Source organism: Lissotriton helveticus, chromosome 5_1 (assembly GCF_964261635.1).
Source record: "Lissotriton helveticus chromosome 5_1, aLisHel1.1, whole genome shotgun sequence".
NCBI lineage: Eukaryota > Metazoa > Chordata > Amphibia > Caudata > Salamandridae > Lissotriton > Lissotriton helveticus.
Genome location: NC_136065.1, coordinates 765,201,739 through 765,215,585, shown reverse-complemented (window position 1 = coordinate 765,215,585; position 13,847 = coordinate 765,201,739). Strand labels below are relative to the sequence as shown.

At 42.7% G+C, this 13,847-nt stretch overlaps 1 protein-coding gene across 2 annotated transcripts in view; it reads left to right on the top strand.

The window, feature by feature from the left end:
• LOC144753369 (cGMP-dependent protein kinase 2-like) overlaps window positions 1-13,847 on the top strand; it is a 1,794,633-nt gene that overhangs the window by 1,196,163 nt on the left and 584,623 nt on the right. The window contains exon 10 of one of the 2 annotated variants that reach the window (XM_078641085.1): window positions 6,682-6,832. In XM_078641085.1, the coding sequence (XP_078497211.1) occupies window positions 6,682-6,832 (151 nt within the window). The remainder of the gene's footprint in view (window positions 1-6,681; window positions 6,833-13,847) is intronic. The other variant, XM_078641086.1, reaches the window with a different exon arrangement.

The window sequence follows — 13,847 nt, the reverse complement described above, 5'->3', positions numbered from 1 at the left end:
TTGTATTAAGGGGCAAACCATTTTTAGGCTGGTCAAGGTACGGCAAGCATTGGCCGTAATTTGGACTTACCCCTATGGAGTATGTGAGTTTAAGCAATTCCTGGTAGCTCAATGGCTGTCCTCTGTGTTGTATTGCCGGTAGTCCTTGTTGGAACAGCTGAATTAATCATATATTCCTTAGTGCTGTTCAATTTTCCTATGGGGGTGAAACCAATTCTGTTAGTTTAATTTGTCCACATTATGGTGGTCTGGGTGCTTCCTAAATAAGATCCGCTTCTGTGTACTCCCAATCCTATCTTTATCGATTCTTAATAATAGTTGTATCCTCCTCCTTTAGAAACTATATCATAGTATAGCGATATGTTAGGGCCACTTGGATATCCCCTGACATGTTTGTGAGATCCGCGCGAAAAAACACACCAAGATATTGTATAATGTGCGCGGTTGCAACCGTTTGTGCAGTGTGTTCCCCGCGTTAAGGGGGAGCTAAAGTAATGTATATGTAAAGGCTCCTTTGATACCCTCAGGCGCGTATGTAAAAACCGCGCGAATGCCGCATAAAGATTATATCTAGTGTTCGCGGTTAAGCCGTCTATGCAATTTGTTCCCCGTGTTGTGGGTGAGCTCAAGGGTGTTGTCCTGTGAGCCAGATGGTGATGCATTATTACGGGGGATACGGGGCCCAGTTAGGATATCTGAAAATTATATCAGATTGATTCCCCGCAATCATGAGAGAAATGTACAAATAAATAAAACGGCCACCCTCTTGTTGAGTCACGAACACTAATTTCTAAAAGGGGGTACGGGGCCCAGCCTATTAAACATACCTTAGGGATGATGCAGGAGGACATCCAGCAACCGGACCGCTTTCGTCGGTTCCAGTTGGTACAATGACAACGCGCCAGTGTTTTGCCTTTAGCATATATCCCTTTCAAAACCAGTCAGAGCTAGATTTGTCGGTAGCGTGTACGGCGCCCAACGCGTGCAGCAGCTACCGACAGTCACGTATAGCGTGATCTGCCGGTTGTTACAGTACGTTGTGTAATGTATTTGGGTGAGAGATGGATGTATTGTAATTCTAAGAGGTGAGGTACATATATTACATATTATAGGGAGTCTTGATCTAAAAATTTATTTTGTCAGTTTAGAACACAGACTAAGTGGTTTTCTATACTGTGAGCATGCAATTCCTGTCATGGTCTTGGCAGCTGACCTAGATGGTGTCCTGGGGCAGAGTTCAAAGTGTCAATGTGCGTTGACACATAGTCCTTAATCAAGGATATGTATGGTTAGGTGTTTATTAGGGGGTACTAAAAACAATAGTCAAAGCAAAATATACTTATTATGAGATGGCCTTAAATAGGTTTTCTAAGTTGTTTTAATTTGATTTCAAGTGTCGGTTGGAGCCAACAGTCATTATTTGTCATGATTCATGCAACAGATTTTTGTTGCTGATCGGGACAACAGTTCATAGGTTACAATTGTTACACTTCATAGGGTTCCGATATATACAGCCTCGTACACGTATCAATGCTGATCCAATAAATTACTCGAACTGCTTGCATATGTGTATTGGACAATTTTCTCATAGGTTATTGATAGTAATTCCCTTATACCCATAGCACCCATTGTTGTATCATCCATAGTGTGAATCACATTTTTTTCTTTTTGTTCTTCAATGTACAATTTGGAGATCAGAGATAAAAACCCATTGTGCATACATACCCGGGTGTGTAGTTACATAGTATATTCCTGTGTATATCCAATAGGATGCCACTTGTTTCTTGCTAAAAAACAATACATTAAAATACATACAGATAAGAAATAATTATACATTTGCATACTGTATCCACAGAAAAGTAGCTAGATCGTACATAGGGTACATACATTTGGAACAAAGTAACTAGATTTTTACATAAGGTGATCTATTTGTATAGGACGTATAAAAGTCTGAGAGATCCTAGCATGTTTTAAACTAAGGTGGATACAAAGCCACGCCATTCCTCCGCACTGTTTAATCCTTCATCAATGGAGTTGATTCTATCTATCCAGTGGCATTCGCGTCTTTGTAGGATGTGGGAAATGTCACCCCCTCTTTCCAGGATATATCCAATGTCAATCACTTGCCATCGGATATCTTCTGCTGAATGATTTTTCTCTTTGTAATGGGAGACCAAAGGGGCATTCTCCACCGAACGTCGTATGCGACTTCGATGTTGTCCAATACGTGCTTTAATTGGTTGTTGAGTCTGCCCAATATATGGTAAATCACACGGACACCATATACAGTATATCACGTTTCTAGTATTGCAGTTGGAGAAGAAGTTTAATGCGTGTTTCCAAGAGCCATGTTCAAAAGTTTGTGTGTTTGACATGAAGGGGCACACCACACATTTGCCACATTTATGATGACCTTTAATCTCCGGTAAGTCCCAGGTGGATTGAAGTGTCTTAGTCTTAGGTCTCGCCTGTTCCGTCGAGGATCTGATCAGATGATCTTTTATGTTTTTACTTCTTTTATAGGCAAACAGCGGGGTGGCCATTTCTGGGTCATAGTTCTCAATTATACCCCAATTTTTTGTGATCAGCTTTTTTACTTCCTTTGTGTGTAACCCGAAGGTGGTGACACATATGATCTTGTCTAGTGATTTCTTTTCCTTGGGTCTTAGTAACTCCTCTCGGGGAGAGTACCAAGCCCTTTTCAATGATTTTTTGACAAGTTTCTTAGGGTAACCTCTTGATTCAAGTTTATTTCTCAAGATTTCTGCTTCTCTCAAGTAATCTTCTTTTAAGGCACAATTCCTACTAATGCGTAGAAATTGCCCGAAGGGTAACCCATCTCTGAGTGCCCTTGGGTGTTGGCTCTTGTATGACAACAGTGTGTTGCGCTCGGTCGGTTTTCTGTGTAATGTGGTGTATATTTTCCCTTTTGCATGCCTAATGTTTAAGTCATAAAAAGGCTATGTTGAATTTATGTATGGTGGAGGTGAAAGTCAGATGCGATTGTACCGTGTTTAGGTATTCTACAAAGTCATTGAACTCTCCTTCTTTACCTGTCCAGATCAGAAAGATGTCGTCCAAATACCTGTGCCAACATTTGATTTTTGCTGATAAGGGGTTTGTCATATTTAGGACATACGTTTGTTCTACATAATCCATATATATGTTCGCTAAGTTTAGAGCAAAAATGGCTCCCATACTTGGCCAGAGCATTGCTGGTTGTAGGTTCCTTCAGATATAAAATAGTTAGATTGGAGGACGGCGCGTAGCAGTGAGATTATGAAGGTAGTTGGTACTAGGTGAGGGCGTGGCCTTGAGTATAAAAGTCTCTTTATTGTCTCTATACTGTCACTCTGAGGAATGTTTGTGTAGAGTGATGTGATGTCAAGTGCTGCCAGCCAATCCGTTGAGACATTAAATTATTTTCCTTCCACTAGGTTTATCATGTGTATGGTATCTTTTACATGACTCTCTTGAGTTGGTATGAAATCTTTAATAAAGAAATCAATGTATTCTCCAATGGGTACTAACACAGAACCACATCCTGATAGGATTGGTCTGCCCGGAGGGTTGGTTGAGTCCTTATGGATTTTCGGTAATGTATGCAGTGTCCTTGGGTTGTCTGTATTCAGGAAATCAAATTCTTTTTTATCAATAAATCCCTCTTTTAGTCCTTCCATAGTTATATTTAAAATCTCTTTTTGATTTAGAATAATGGGTTTCCGTGTAGTTTCTTGTAGTGTTTTGTGTCTCTAATTTGTGTGTTTATTTCTTTGTCATAGTCTTTGTGGTCCTGTATGACAATCCTGCCTCCCTTATCTGCGGGTTTAAGTATTATAGTGTTGTCATTTTTAAGGGAGATTAGAGCTGCTCTTTCTTGTAGTGTAATGTTATATGGTATGTATTTGCGGGTGTTCTTAAGTCTGTCTATACCAGTAATATTCAGTTTTCAAAGGACATTATCTGGGGAGGCATCATACCATTGGTGGAATAAAAAGTGGAGGGTGGTCTGAGACCTGTTACAGAGCCCTGTAACATGTTCTCCCTTTCCTTGAAGAATACTCTAAGGCGTATTTTCCTGAAGAACTGGAATAATTCAGTTTTAAGAGTAAAGAAGTCTGTTCTTTCTGTCACCACATAGGATAAGCCTTTGGTCAAGAGTGATGTCTCTGGGCATGATAAGATATGGTTTCAGAGGTTAAAGATGGGAACAGTCTCTATAGTACCCGTGTTTTCCATCAATATGGTTGCGGGCCCCACTGGTAGTACTTGTTGCTGGTTTGTCTCTCTCCCGGTGGTTGATACCGTGTTTTTCCTATTGGCTTTCCCGCCTCTGTCTAAAAAAGGCTGTCCTGGGTGGTTATCTGTGCGGGTAGGTCCTGGCTGATTGTCAGAGTCACTAGATCCCCCAGAAGATTCAGAAAAAGTAATTGGTTTGTTATTCCTGTACCTACCCCAGGTATTTTGTCTGTTTTGGTTCCCCAATGTGGTGTAATAATCGTCCCTAAGGTATGGGTACGCTTTTATCTTTTGTCACTTTCTCCGCTTTCTTTTTTCATTCAAATTGGTTAAAATCCTCAATGGTTTTATGCAATTTCTCCAATAGTTGCTTCGCCTCTTCTACCCCATCCCCTCCTAGTATTTCCTTTTCTAATTTTTCAATTTCTTTTAGTTCCTCCTTTGCATGCTCTAGGGCTGTCGCCATCCCTAGTACCATCCAATGACGACTACAGGTTGTGGAAATACTGCTAAAGCCCCCTTAAATTTAGGATCTTCTCGGAAAATGCCAGGGACATTCCTGTCTTGGAGTCCTTGTGGAATTATGCCTGCCCTCCGGTAGTCTGTTAACATACGTGCATGCAATTCTGTTCTAACATGTTTCTGCTTAAGTTTATCTAATTTATCCAGCAACTGTTGTCTAGGGCTTGTGCTGTTATTTGGTAAATTTGTAAACAATGATGGACCGCTAGTAATCTTAGCAATGTACTCCTCCGTGTATAATGGCGCTTCCCTATTTGACATCTCAACCCTGGAAAACAACGTAACCCTATATATCCTATAGGGTGAGTGGAATTGATCCTATTAGTGGATAAATCCCTTGCGATGCAGCCACCGCACAAAAAGTCGTAAACGAGAAAGACAAGGGAGCCCTGCTCACAACGGAGCCTGGGTAAGTAAGTATTATAAGAAAGAGAATGGCTCCGCGTTTTTTACATTTGCGCCTGAGGGTATAAAAGGAGCCTTTACTTATACCTTACTTTAGCTCCCCCTTAAAGCGGGGAACACACTGCAGAAATGGTTGCAACCGTGCACATTATACAATGCCTTGGTTCGTTTTTCGCGCGGAACTCACAAACACGTCAGGGGATATCTAAGTGGGCCTAACATATCGCTATACTATGATATAGTTGCTAAAGAAGGAGGATACAACTATTATTAAGAATCGATAAAGATAGGATTGGGAGTACACAGAAGTGGATCTTATTTAGGAAGCACCCAGACCACCATAATGTGGTCAAATTAAACTCAACAGAATTGGGTTCACCCCATAGGAAATTTGGACAGCACTAAGGAATATATGATTAATTCAGCTGTGTCAACAAGGACTACCGGCAATACAACACAGAGGACAGCCATAGAGCTTCCAGGAATTGCTTAAACTCACATACTCCATAGGGGTAAGTCCAAATTACGGCCAATGCTTGCCGTACCTTGACCAGCCTAAAAATGGTTCGCCCCTTAATACAAATTGTATGATTTTGTCTTTTTTCAAACAGAACCCAGCCGGGTTTTCTAGTGAGTAAACAGATTTTATATTCACCTGCACATGGTTCTTCACTCACAGCACTAATAGTCTATCAATTCGATAATCAGGTATCTCTTCCAGCTCCATCGAATAATCACTAGTAATACCAATTCTACTATTGGACTAGTTAAAGTAAACACACACTTTTCATTTCTTTAGATGTCCCACAAAAAACTGTAGGTCCTGAAGAGACCCTACATCCTTATTAAGGTCGAAACGCTGTTGACAACTAAGAAAAAGTGAACTACTGAAAATGACACTCTATCATTATATAGATGTTACATATTGTGAAAATTAAAAGTGGCCGCTTTTTTGGATAAAAAACTTTATTTTTGAAACCTTGTCACAATTATTATGTCAAAAACGCCATTTCTATGTTTTTGGGTTCATAATTTCACTTGGGACACATTACACAACTGTAAATAACCTTTGAAATTTAGTGTAAGAATTGTTTTCAATGTATATGGAAATTAAATATAGTTTCCTTTGGAAAGCGCTTATCTGTGTTCTTGGCTTGTTCTCTCTATTTGCCATCTCACCTAAACCCTGCATATGTGAATTTACGCTTCCTTTTGATCACACTAACAAGTATTTACTCCACAGGAGCCATTGTCTTTCTTATAATATTCCAAATCATATGTTGCATTAATGAATATGTGTGTTTAATAATTGACTTTGCAGATTAGCATCATGTGGCTCAAGCACTTCCTGAATATATGCTAAGACTTGATTGTGTTTGCATTGTGGTCATGTATGGGAATAATAGGGAGAGTAAGGCTGTAAAGGTTAGCACTTGCAGGATAAGTAGAGCTAAGGTTTGTTTTGTTTACTTCTTAACTAGGCTCTAGTACCAATTAAACTTTATTACTTAACAGGCCACTGACTCCAGTGCTGTCCAGTTCATGGGAGAACACAGAGGCCAACCAATTGAAAGAGACAGTAGCCCGGTTTTCTTGCACCTCACCCTTCCGTTATCTGGATGTGATCACCACTCTTGGAACAGGAGGATTTGGCCGTGTCGAGTTGGTAAGATTACAACATCGCAAATGTGTTAGTCGAAACATTGGCCCTTTTTGTTGTACATATTTGTGTCTTATTAAAATAGTTGTAAGAGGTTTATGAAGATGTGTACCACTGGAAATATTTCCATGGATGGGTAGTGTTTTGATCAATACATACACAACAATTTAGGCCCAATTACAAGTGGAATTAAACAGGGCAAGGCATTTTCCGCACCTGGTAAATGCCTATACTACGGGTTGTTTTATTTAGTGTGCAGAAAAGCCCCCAAGTCTGACTTTTCTTTGTCAAAATGAGGAATTGCCACACAACAGGGGCAATCCCCCTGACTCAAACAAGGGGCAATAAAAGATGTATGAACAGCAGTGGTTCCATGTAGGAAGCTGGCTCTCTATATAGTGTACTAAAATAAAGTGCACAGTGCAGAGAGTCAAGTGAATCCCCAATAGGTAAGCAGAGGTAAAAGCAGATATTCCTAATGCTCTTTTTGTGGTAGTGTGAGCAAGCAGGCTTATCAGAGGGTAGTGTTAAGCATTTGTTGTACTCACAGAGGCAATAAATGAAATACACACACTCAAGAATAAATTTGAGACTAATTTATAAAATCAAAGTTGATTTTTATGTAATTTGTAGGACCAAGAACACCGCTGTAAGGTAAGTACTTTGGTAGTTACGATTTTTTAAAGTTTGGAAAATATATCACATTTGTGCGCTATTTCGTACCATAGGAAGCAATCGGGAAAAAGTAGAAAAATGCATATAAAATATGGCAATGCTTTCACCAAGTTCACCTTCTCATTTAGGTTGATGTGGAGACCAGGTACAATGTTCCAGCAGGAGAAGTTTGTAAGCATCCCGGATCGGTTTGGAGCAGAGTTCAGAGTGTCCTGGAAGCTGGTGAGCGAAGATGATGGGTGCCACTTGAAAACACACTGCACAAGTGGGATTACAGGATCCGGTGGATTTCCTTGGAGAGAGGAAGTCGCAAGGACTTAGGGACTATGGGAGCGAAGCAGGTTGGTCGGTGCTAGCAGGGCTGGGTGCAGAGCAAACAGGTCAGCCGGGCGTTTTGCGTCTTGTGGTCCTCACTGTCAGGAGCAGGCAACTTGGAGCCGCAATCTTGGGTCAACTGGGACACTCAGGAAGTGGATCTTGGGTGGCTCAACATCCCTCAATGAGTGCTTGATTCTGGTGCCTCAGGAGTCTGGTGTGGACCCTTTTTCTTGGTGTCCAGTACCATGGGTATTGGTATGCCGTGACTCTGGTAGATCCTGGTGCCTCCAATCATGGTGGAGAGGAAGATCTGACACTCTTGAGCTGATGTACCTCTTCTTGATTTGCTGTTGAGGTTGTCGGGAGGCAACAAGTCAAGAAACTGGAATTCATAGGATCAGTGACTGCGGTGTGCAGGGGAGTGATGCCTTCTCTCCAAGGGAGCTTCTTGGCAATTTCTTGAAAGCTGGGCGTGCTCCTGGGTTCTTGAGTCCTTGCATGTTTCAGGATGAGTTCTTTGAGCAGCGGGCAGGGTTTGGAACCTTTTTTTCTGCAGCAGGACTTCAATTGTTGTGCAGCGTGTCTTCTTTGTCCTATTCTTCTCTTGTCCATCAAATCTGATGTTCAGGTCTTCGGATGCCACCTAAGTACTGAAGTGAGGGGTGTTACAAGGGAAAACAAGTAGTAGCAAAAAGGCTGCTTACCTTTAGGGTGTTTACACCCTTTAGTGACCCCATCCAATGGGAAGGGACACAACCCTAACCCTGATTTGAGGCTTCTCCACCATTACAAGATGGTGGGAATTCAGGGGAGTGTTTCACATTGCCTGCCCTTCCCTAGGGGTGGTATATGCTAAGTGGGGACCCTTCTCCTCATCTAACTAATTTTCCTACCTTTCCTCCTGCCAAACGTGGAACAGGAAAGGGGGGGCTTGGCCACCTCCACTATATTGAGGTACTTGGGATGGATTTCAAAGGGGACATTGCCTTTGAAGCTTCCCACCCTGGAAGGCCATCCTGTCCTTGGGAGGTGTGAAGCACCTACACCCAGAACAGGCTTTGTTTTTGTCCTCTGAGAGTGCCATCTCTCACCCCATGAGGTCAGAAACATGTCTGGCGGTGGCAGACTGACAAAAACCAATCAGAACCACACCAGTACTTGGTTATTTTTTTTGGGGGGGCTCTCTATAAGGGTCTCCTGTATGAATTTATTAGTACATCCATTACTGGCATCAGTGAGGATTTATTAAGACAATATGTTTAGTACCAAACATCTTAGAAATCAGTGAAGCCATCATGAAGCTTGGAAACTCATGTTGACAAGTATCCAGCTCATGTACGTACTTTATGGCTTCCCTGTTCACTTACAACATCCCTGAAGAGACAGGACATTGTACGGGCATATCTGCTCATGCAGGTATGCGCACACATAGAATATAGTGCACCCTGCCTTAGGGCTAAAGGCCTGAAGTAGGGATGACTTACCCATATCTTATGCTGTGCATGGGAGGCATGGCACACAGGGCTGTCTGCCATATCGACTCTTAGGATTTTCCTGTACCAAGACATGCAGCCTGCAATAGCAGAGTGCATAACCTTGGTGAGGGTTCCCTGGAGTGGAACAAACAGTGCTGTCACCCCAGGGTCCCTCTTCAGTACCCATGTCCTAGGTACCAAGGGTACTACTTACTAGGGACTTACAGGAGTAGCCGAAGTTGTGCCAAACATGGTACAGTGTTTTGGGGAAGAGATCTGGCACTGGAAACCTGGTTAGCAGGGACCCAGAGCACTTACAGTTCAAAGTCACACCAATCATTGACAAAAAGTGGAGGCTAACCATGCAAAAAGAGGTACTTTCCTACATGACCTTCACCAAACAAAAGAGGATGAAACTAAAATGTCCCTAGAGAGTCTTCATCTTCTAAGTAGAAGAACCTGGAAAAGCATGGTCAGTCCAAATAATGTATTCCACTGTAAGACCATTCCCTCTATAGATATTGAGCACCTTAACAATTTGGGGTTTTCTCTTTTTATCTGCATGAGCCATATGAGAGGTTTGTGGTCAGTTTGGACAAGGAAGTGAAAACCAAACAAGTATGGTCTCGGCTTCTTCAGGGACCAAACCACAGCAAAGGCTTCCCTCTCTATGGCACTCCATCACTGCTTTCTGGGGAGAAGTCTCCTACTTATAAAAGCAACAGATTAGTCATGGCCATCATCATTTGTCTGGAATAGGCCGACTCCTTTCCCATGTTCAGAGGCATCTGTCTGCACTATGAACTGCTTGGTGTAATCTGGAATCTTTAGAATGGTTGCTGAGCACATTGCTTCTTTCAAGGTGTCAAACTCATTTTGACAGCACACTATCCAGTTAACCTTTTTGGCATTTTCTTGGAGGCCAATTCGGTGAGTGGGGCCACAATGGATCCATATCCCTTCACAAACCTCCTGTAGTACACAGTCAAGCCAAGGAGTGCCCTGACTTGGGTCTGGGTGGTTGGAGATTCCCAATCCAGAATGGTCTGGATTTTAGGCGCTAGTGGCTTAACCTGGCCTCCACCCACAAGTGGGCCAAAGTATACAACGTTGTCCAGCCCGATCTGTAACTTGCTTGCCTTGATATTGAGGCCTGCTCTCTGCAGAGCCTCCAGTACCAGATGATCATGCCAGGTGGAGCTAAAGACAGCAATATCATCTAGATAAGCTACTCAATAAGATTCCAATCCAGCATGAACTTTATTAACCAATGTTTCAAAGGTGGCAGAGGCATTCTTCAAATGCATTACATTACGCATTACAATGAACTGGAAGTGCGCATCTGGAGTGGAAAATGCTGTTTGTTTTTTTTGCTCCAGGAGTCAGACATATCTGCCTGTACTCTGATTCCCCCTAACCTGTCAATCAGCTCATTAGCTCTTGGAATTGAATGTGCATCTGTTTTTGTGACCACAATGAGGCCCCTGTAGTCCACAAAAAACCTAAGTTCTTTCATTACACACTGGGAATGAGGCTTGGTGACTAACACAACTGGACTGGCCCAGGAGCTCTCTGAGAGTTCAGTGACACCCAACCCCAGCATCTTGCTTACCCCAGTTTTGATGCTTTCCTTAATATGGTCAAACTGCCTGTATATTTTGTTTTTGACAGGTAGGCTGTCACCAGTGTCCACATTATGGGCCCAATTCCGATCTGGGAAGGAAAGCTCTCCGACCGAGCCGGAATCGGAGTGTTTTCCGACTGAGCCAGACTCCTGCAGTCCGACCGAGCGAGAGCGATGCGGCCGCATGCTGCTGTACTCGGTTCGGTCAGACTCACATAGAAGTCAATGGGAGCCGGTTGTACGACGCGTACATGGGCTCCCATTGACTGAATGGGCACGTCTCACACAAAGGCGCCCCCTACAGTGGGTACCTGTCGGTGCCATCCACACCATACATGCCTGTGTTAGGAAGACCCTTGGGTCTCCCCCTGTGTCTGAGTCATAAAGCTGCGGGTGACAGGGGATCCGACGCGGACCCCCAAAGGCAACGTCCCAAACGTTTTACAAGCTGGAAACTTCGCCACGAACCGCCTGTCCGACGCGTGCATCGTCATGGCTTGGTCGTAAATCACATCATTGCACGGCACGGTTTGCTTACGGATGATACATACGGAGCAGTTCGGACCCGGAAACAATTCAGTTGGTGAATTTTGCATTGCTCGCATCATCATTGCTCACTCGTACAGCTGTACGAGTCGGGCGGAAAACATGCGTAAGGCTCATACTTTTACTGTCCGGATCTCGTTCGGTGCCCTTCCGAGTGAGATCGGAATCGGGCCCTTAGTGTACATCAGTTAGTCTGACCAGAGGTCAAAGAAAAGAGGTCAGCAAACTGAGTTGGCACTTCCTTGCTGATCCTACTGTTCCTTCCCTGCTGCTTCCCTACCTTCCTTTGCTGTTGGCCAGTGAGGATGCCTGAAAAGATCACTCCATTAATTGACTCATCTTTGGGGTTGAGGGAAAAGAGATCAGGGAGTGGCTCATTCTCTACCTCCTGTTCCTCATCTGTGGCCATGCACATGGTCCCATCAGCCCTGTTCTTGTAGGGTTTAAGGCGATTTATATTTATTACCCTTGCAAGGTTTCTACATGTGCCAAGGGCAAATTATTAGGTGACCACCCCTTTTCATTGAAGGATAAGGTAGGACCCAGTCCATTTGTACTGGAGGGACCTAGGTGCCACAGGTTCAAACCCCACAACTTCTGTACAGGTTGGAACTGCACCGGGCAGTCTTTTGATCATACCAAAGCTTCTGGAGCTCTTGGCTGGCTTCAAAGTTTTTTTTTGCTTTTTTCATGTACTCAGCCATCCTTGAAGGAAGGCCAACACATAATCCATAGTGTCTTGCTTTTGTTTCTGGATGGGTCTGTTCCATCCTTCTTGACAAGACATATGGGTCCTCTTACAGGGTGTCCAAAAAAAGTTCAAAGGGGGAAACTCTACTCCCTTTCGTGCACCTCTCTGTAAGCAAAAACAGGCAAAGTAGTAAGACATCCCATCTCCTTCTGTGTTTTTCAGGGAGTCCACCAATCATGCCTTTTAATATCTTGTTAAATCTTTCAACAAGCCCATTTGTCTGCAGATGGCATGATGTAGTGAACCTATAGGTCACCCCACACGTGTCTCTAGTATGGAGATATAAAGTGTATACCTCTGCCTGACACTACTTCCTTAGGAAAGCCATCCCTAGTAAAAATACCAAGGAGGGCATTGGCCACTGCAGGTGCAGTGGTTGTCCTTAGTGAAATTGCTTCAAGGTACATGGTGGCATGATCCACTACCACAAGAATAAACATATTCTCTGATGCTGTTAGAGGGTCAAGGGGACCAACCATGTCAATCCCTACCCTTTAAAGGGTGCCCCCAACCACTGGAAGTGGACTTAAGTCAGGCTTCATGTGGCTACCTGTCATGACACTGGTTTGACAGGCGGGACAAGAGTTGCAAAACTCATTTACCTTCTGGGGTGTTTCTGGCCGGTAGAAATTGTTAACCAACCGATTCTAGGTTTTGTTCTAGCCAAGATGCCCAGCTAGGGGAATATCTTGGGCCAATGTTAGGTAAACCTCTCTAAACTGATGAGGCACTACCACCCATCTAGTGGCAGCAGATTTGGGGTCTTGACCTCAGTGTATAGGAGTCCATCTTACAAATAGGTCATGTTGTTGTTGTTAATATATATTTTTATTTGGCGAGTTTTGCTATAAAAAAAAGAAAAATGCCACAATACAACTTACAATTAAAAAGCCAATTATACAAACTGCACAACCATAGAAACTGTAAAATATTCAATAAAATCCTGAAAAAAAGTACAGTGGGAGTTATGCCACTCAATAAAAGAATTCCAAATTCACCACCAAGTAGGAAAAGGGTCACATATGCATATATACATTTCTACATCCATACAGACTTCCAGGGTTCAAAAATATTCTCAAGTCATATATTGAAATATTTTCCCTACCCCGTACCCATTACCAGTTATATTACCAATTCATTCATCGACTTCTGTATTGCGATTAAAAATCTTCCGATTGCACATGCTACATTTAAAAATCTCATATTTATCAATAGACTAATTGCTTGTTCCCTCCTTTCACTTTTATAGACAATAAAAAAGTTTTTTTAATTATTTCCGTTTTTCTAAGAACCACAAACAAACCATCAAAATATGTGGGCCACTGCATTTTACTTGTAATCCACATGTGCACAGACCATGTTCGTTCGTCATTACAGATTTTATCTTCTGATCAATGTTACATGGATTCAGGCCAACTCTAAATTTCAATAGTGTATTTCTAAGCTTCTGGTTAGGCATGGCCTCGATATAGGGGAACATAGGATCGTTAGTCCACATGTTTATCAAGAACTGGGTGGACATTTTGCTCCCTAGGTAACATAGGTCTTCTTCTCGAGCCTTAGTGTTGATAATAGCTGTAACACCTGCTTGGAAATCTGCTGCCCTGATTTCCATTGATCTGGTTCTAAGGA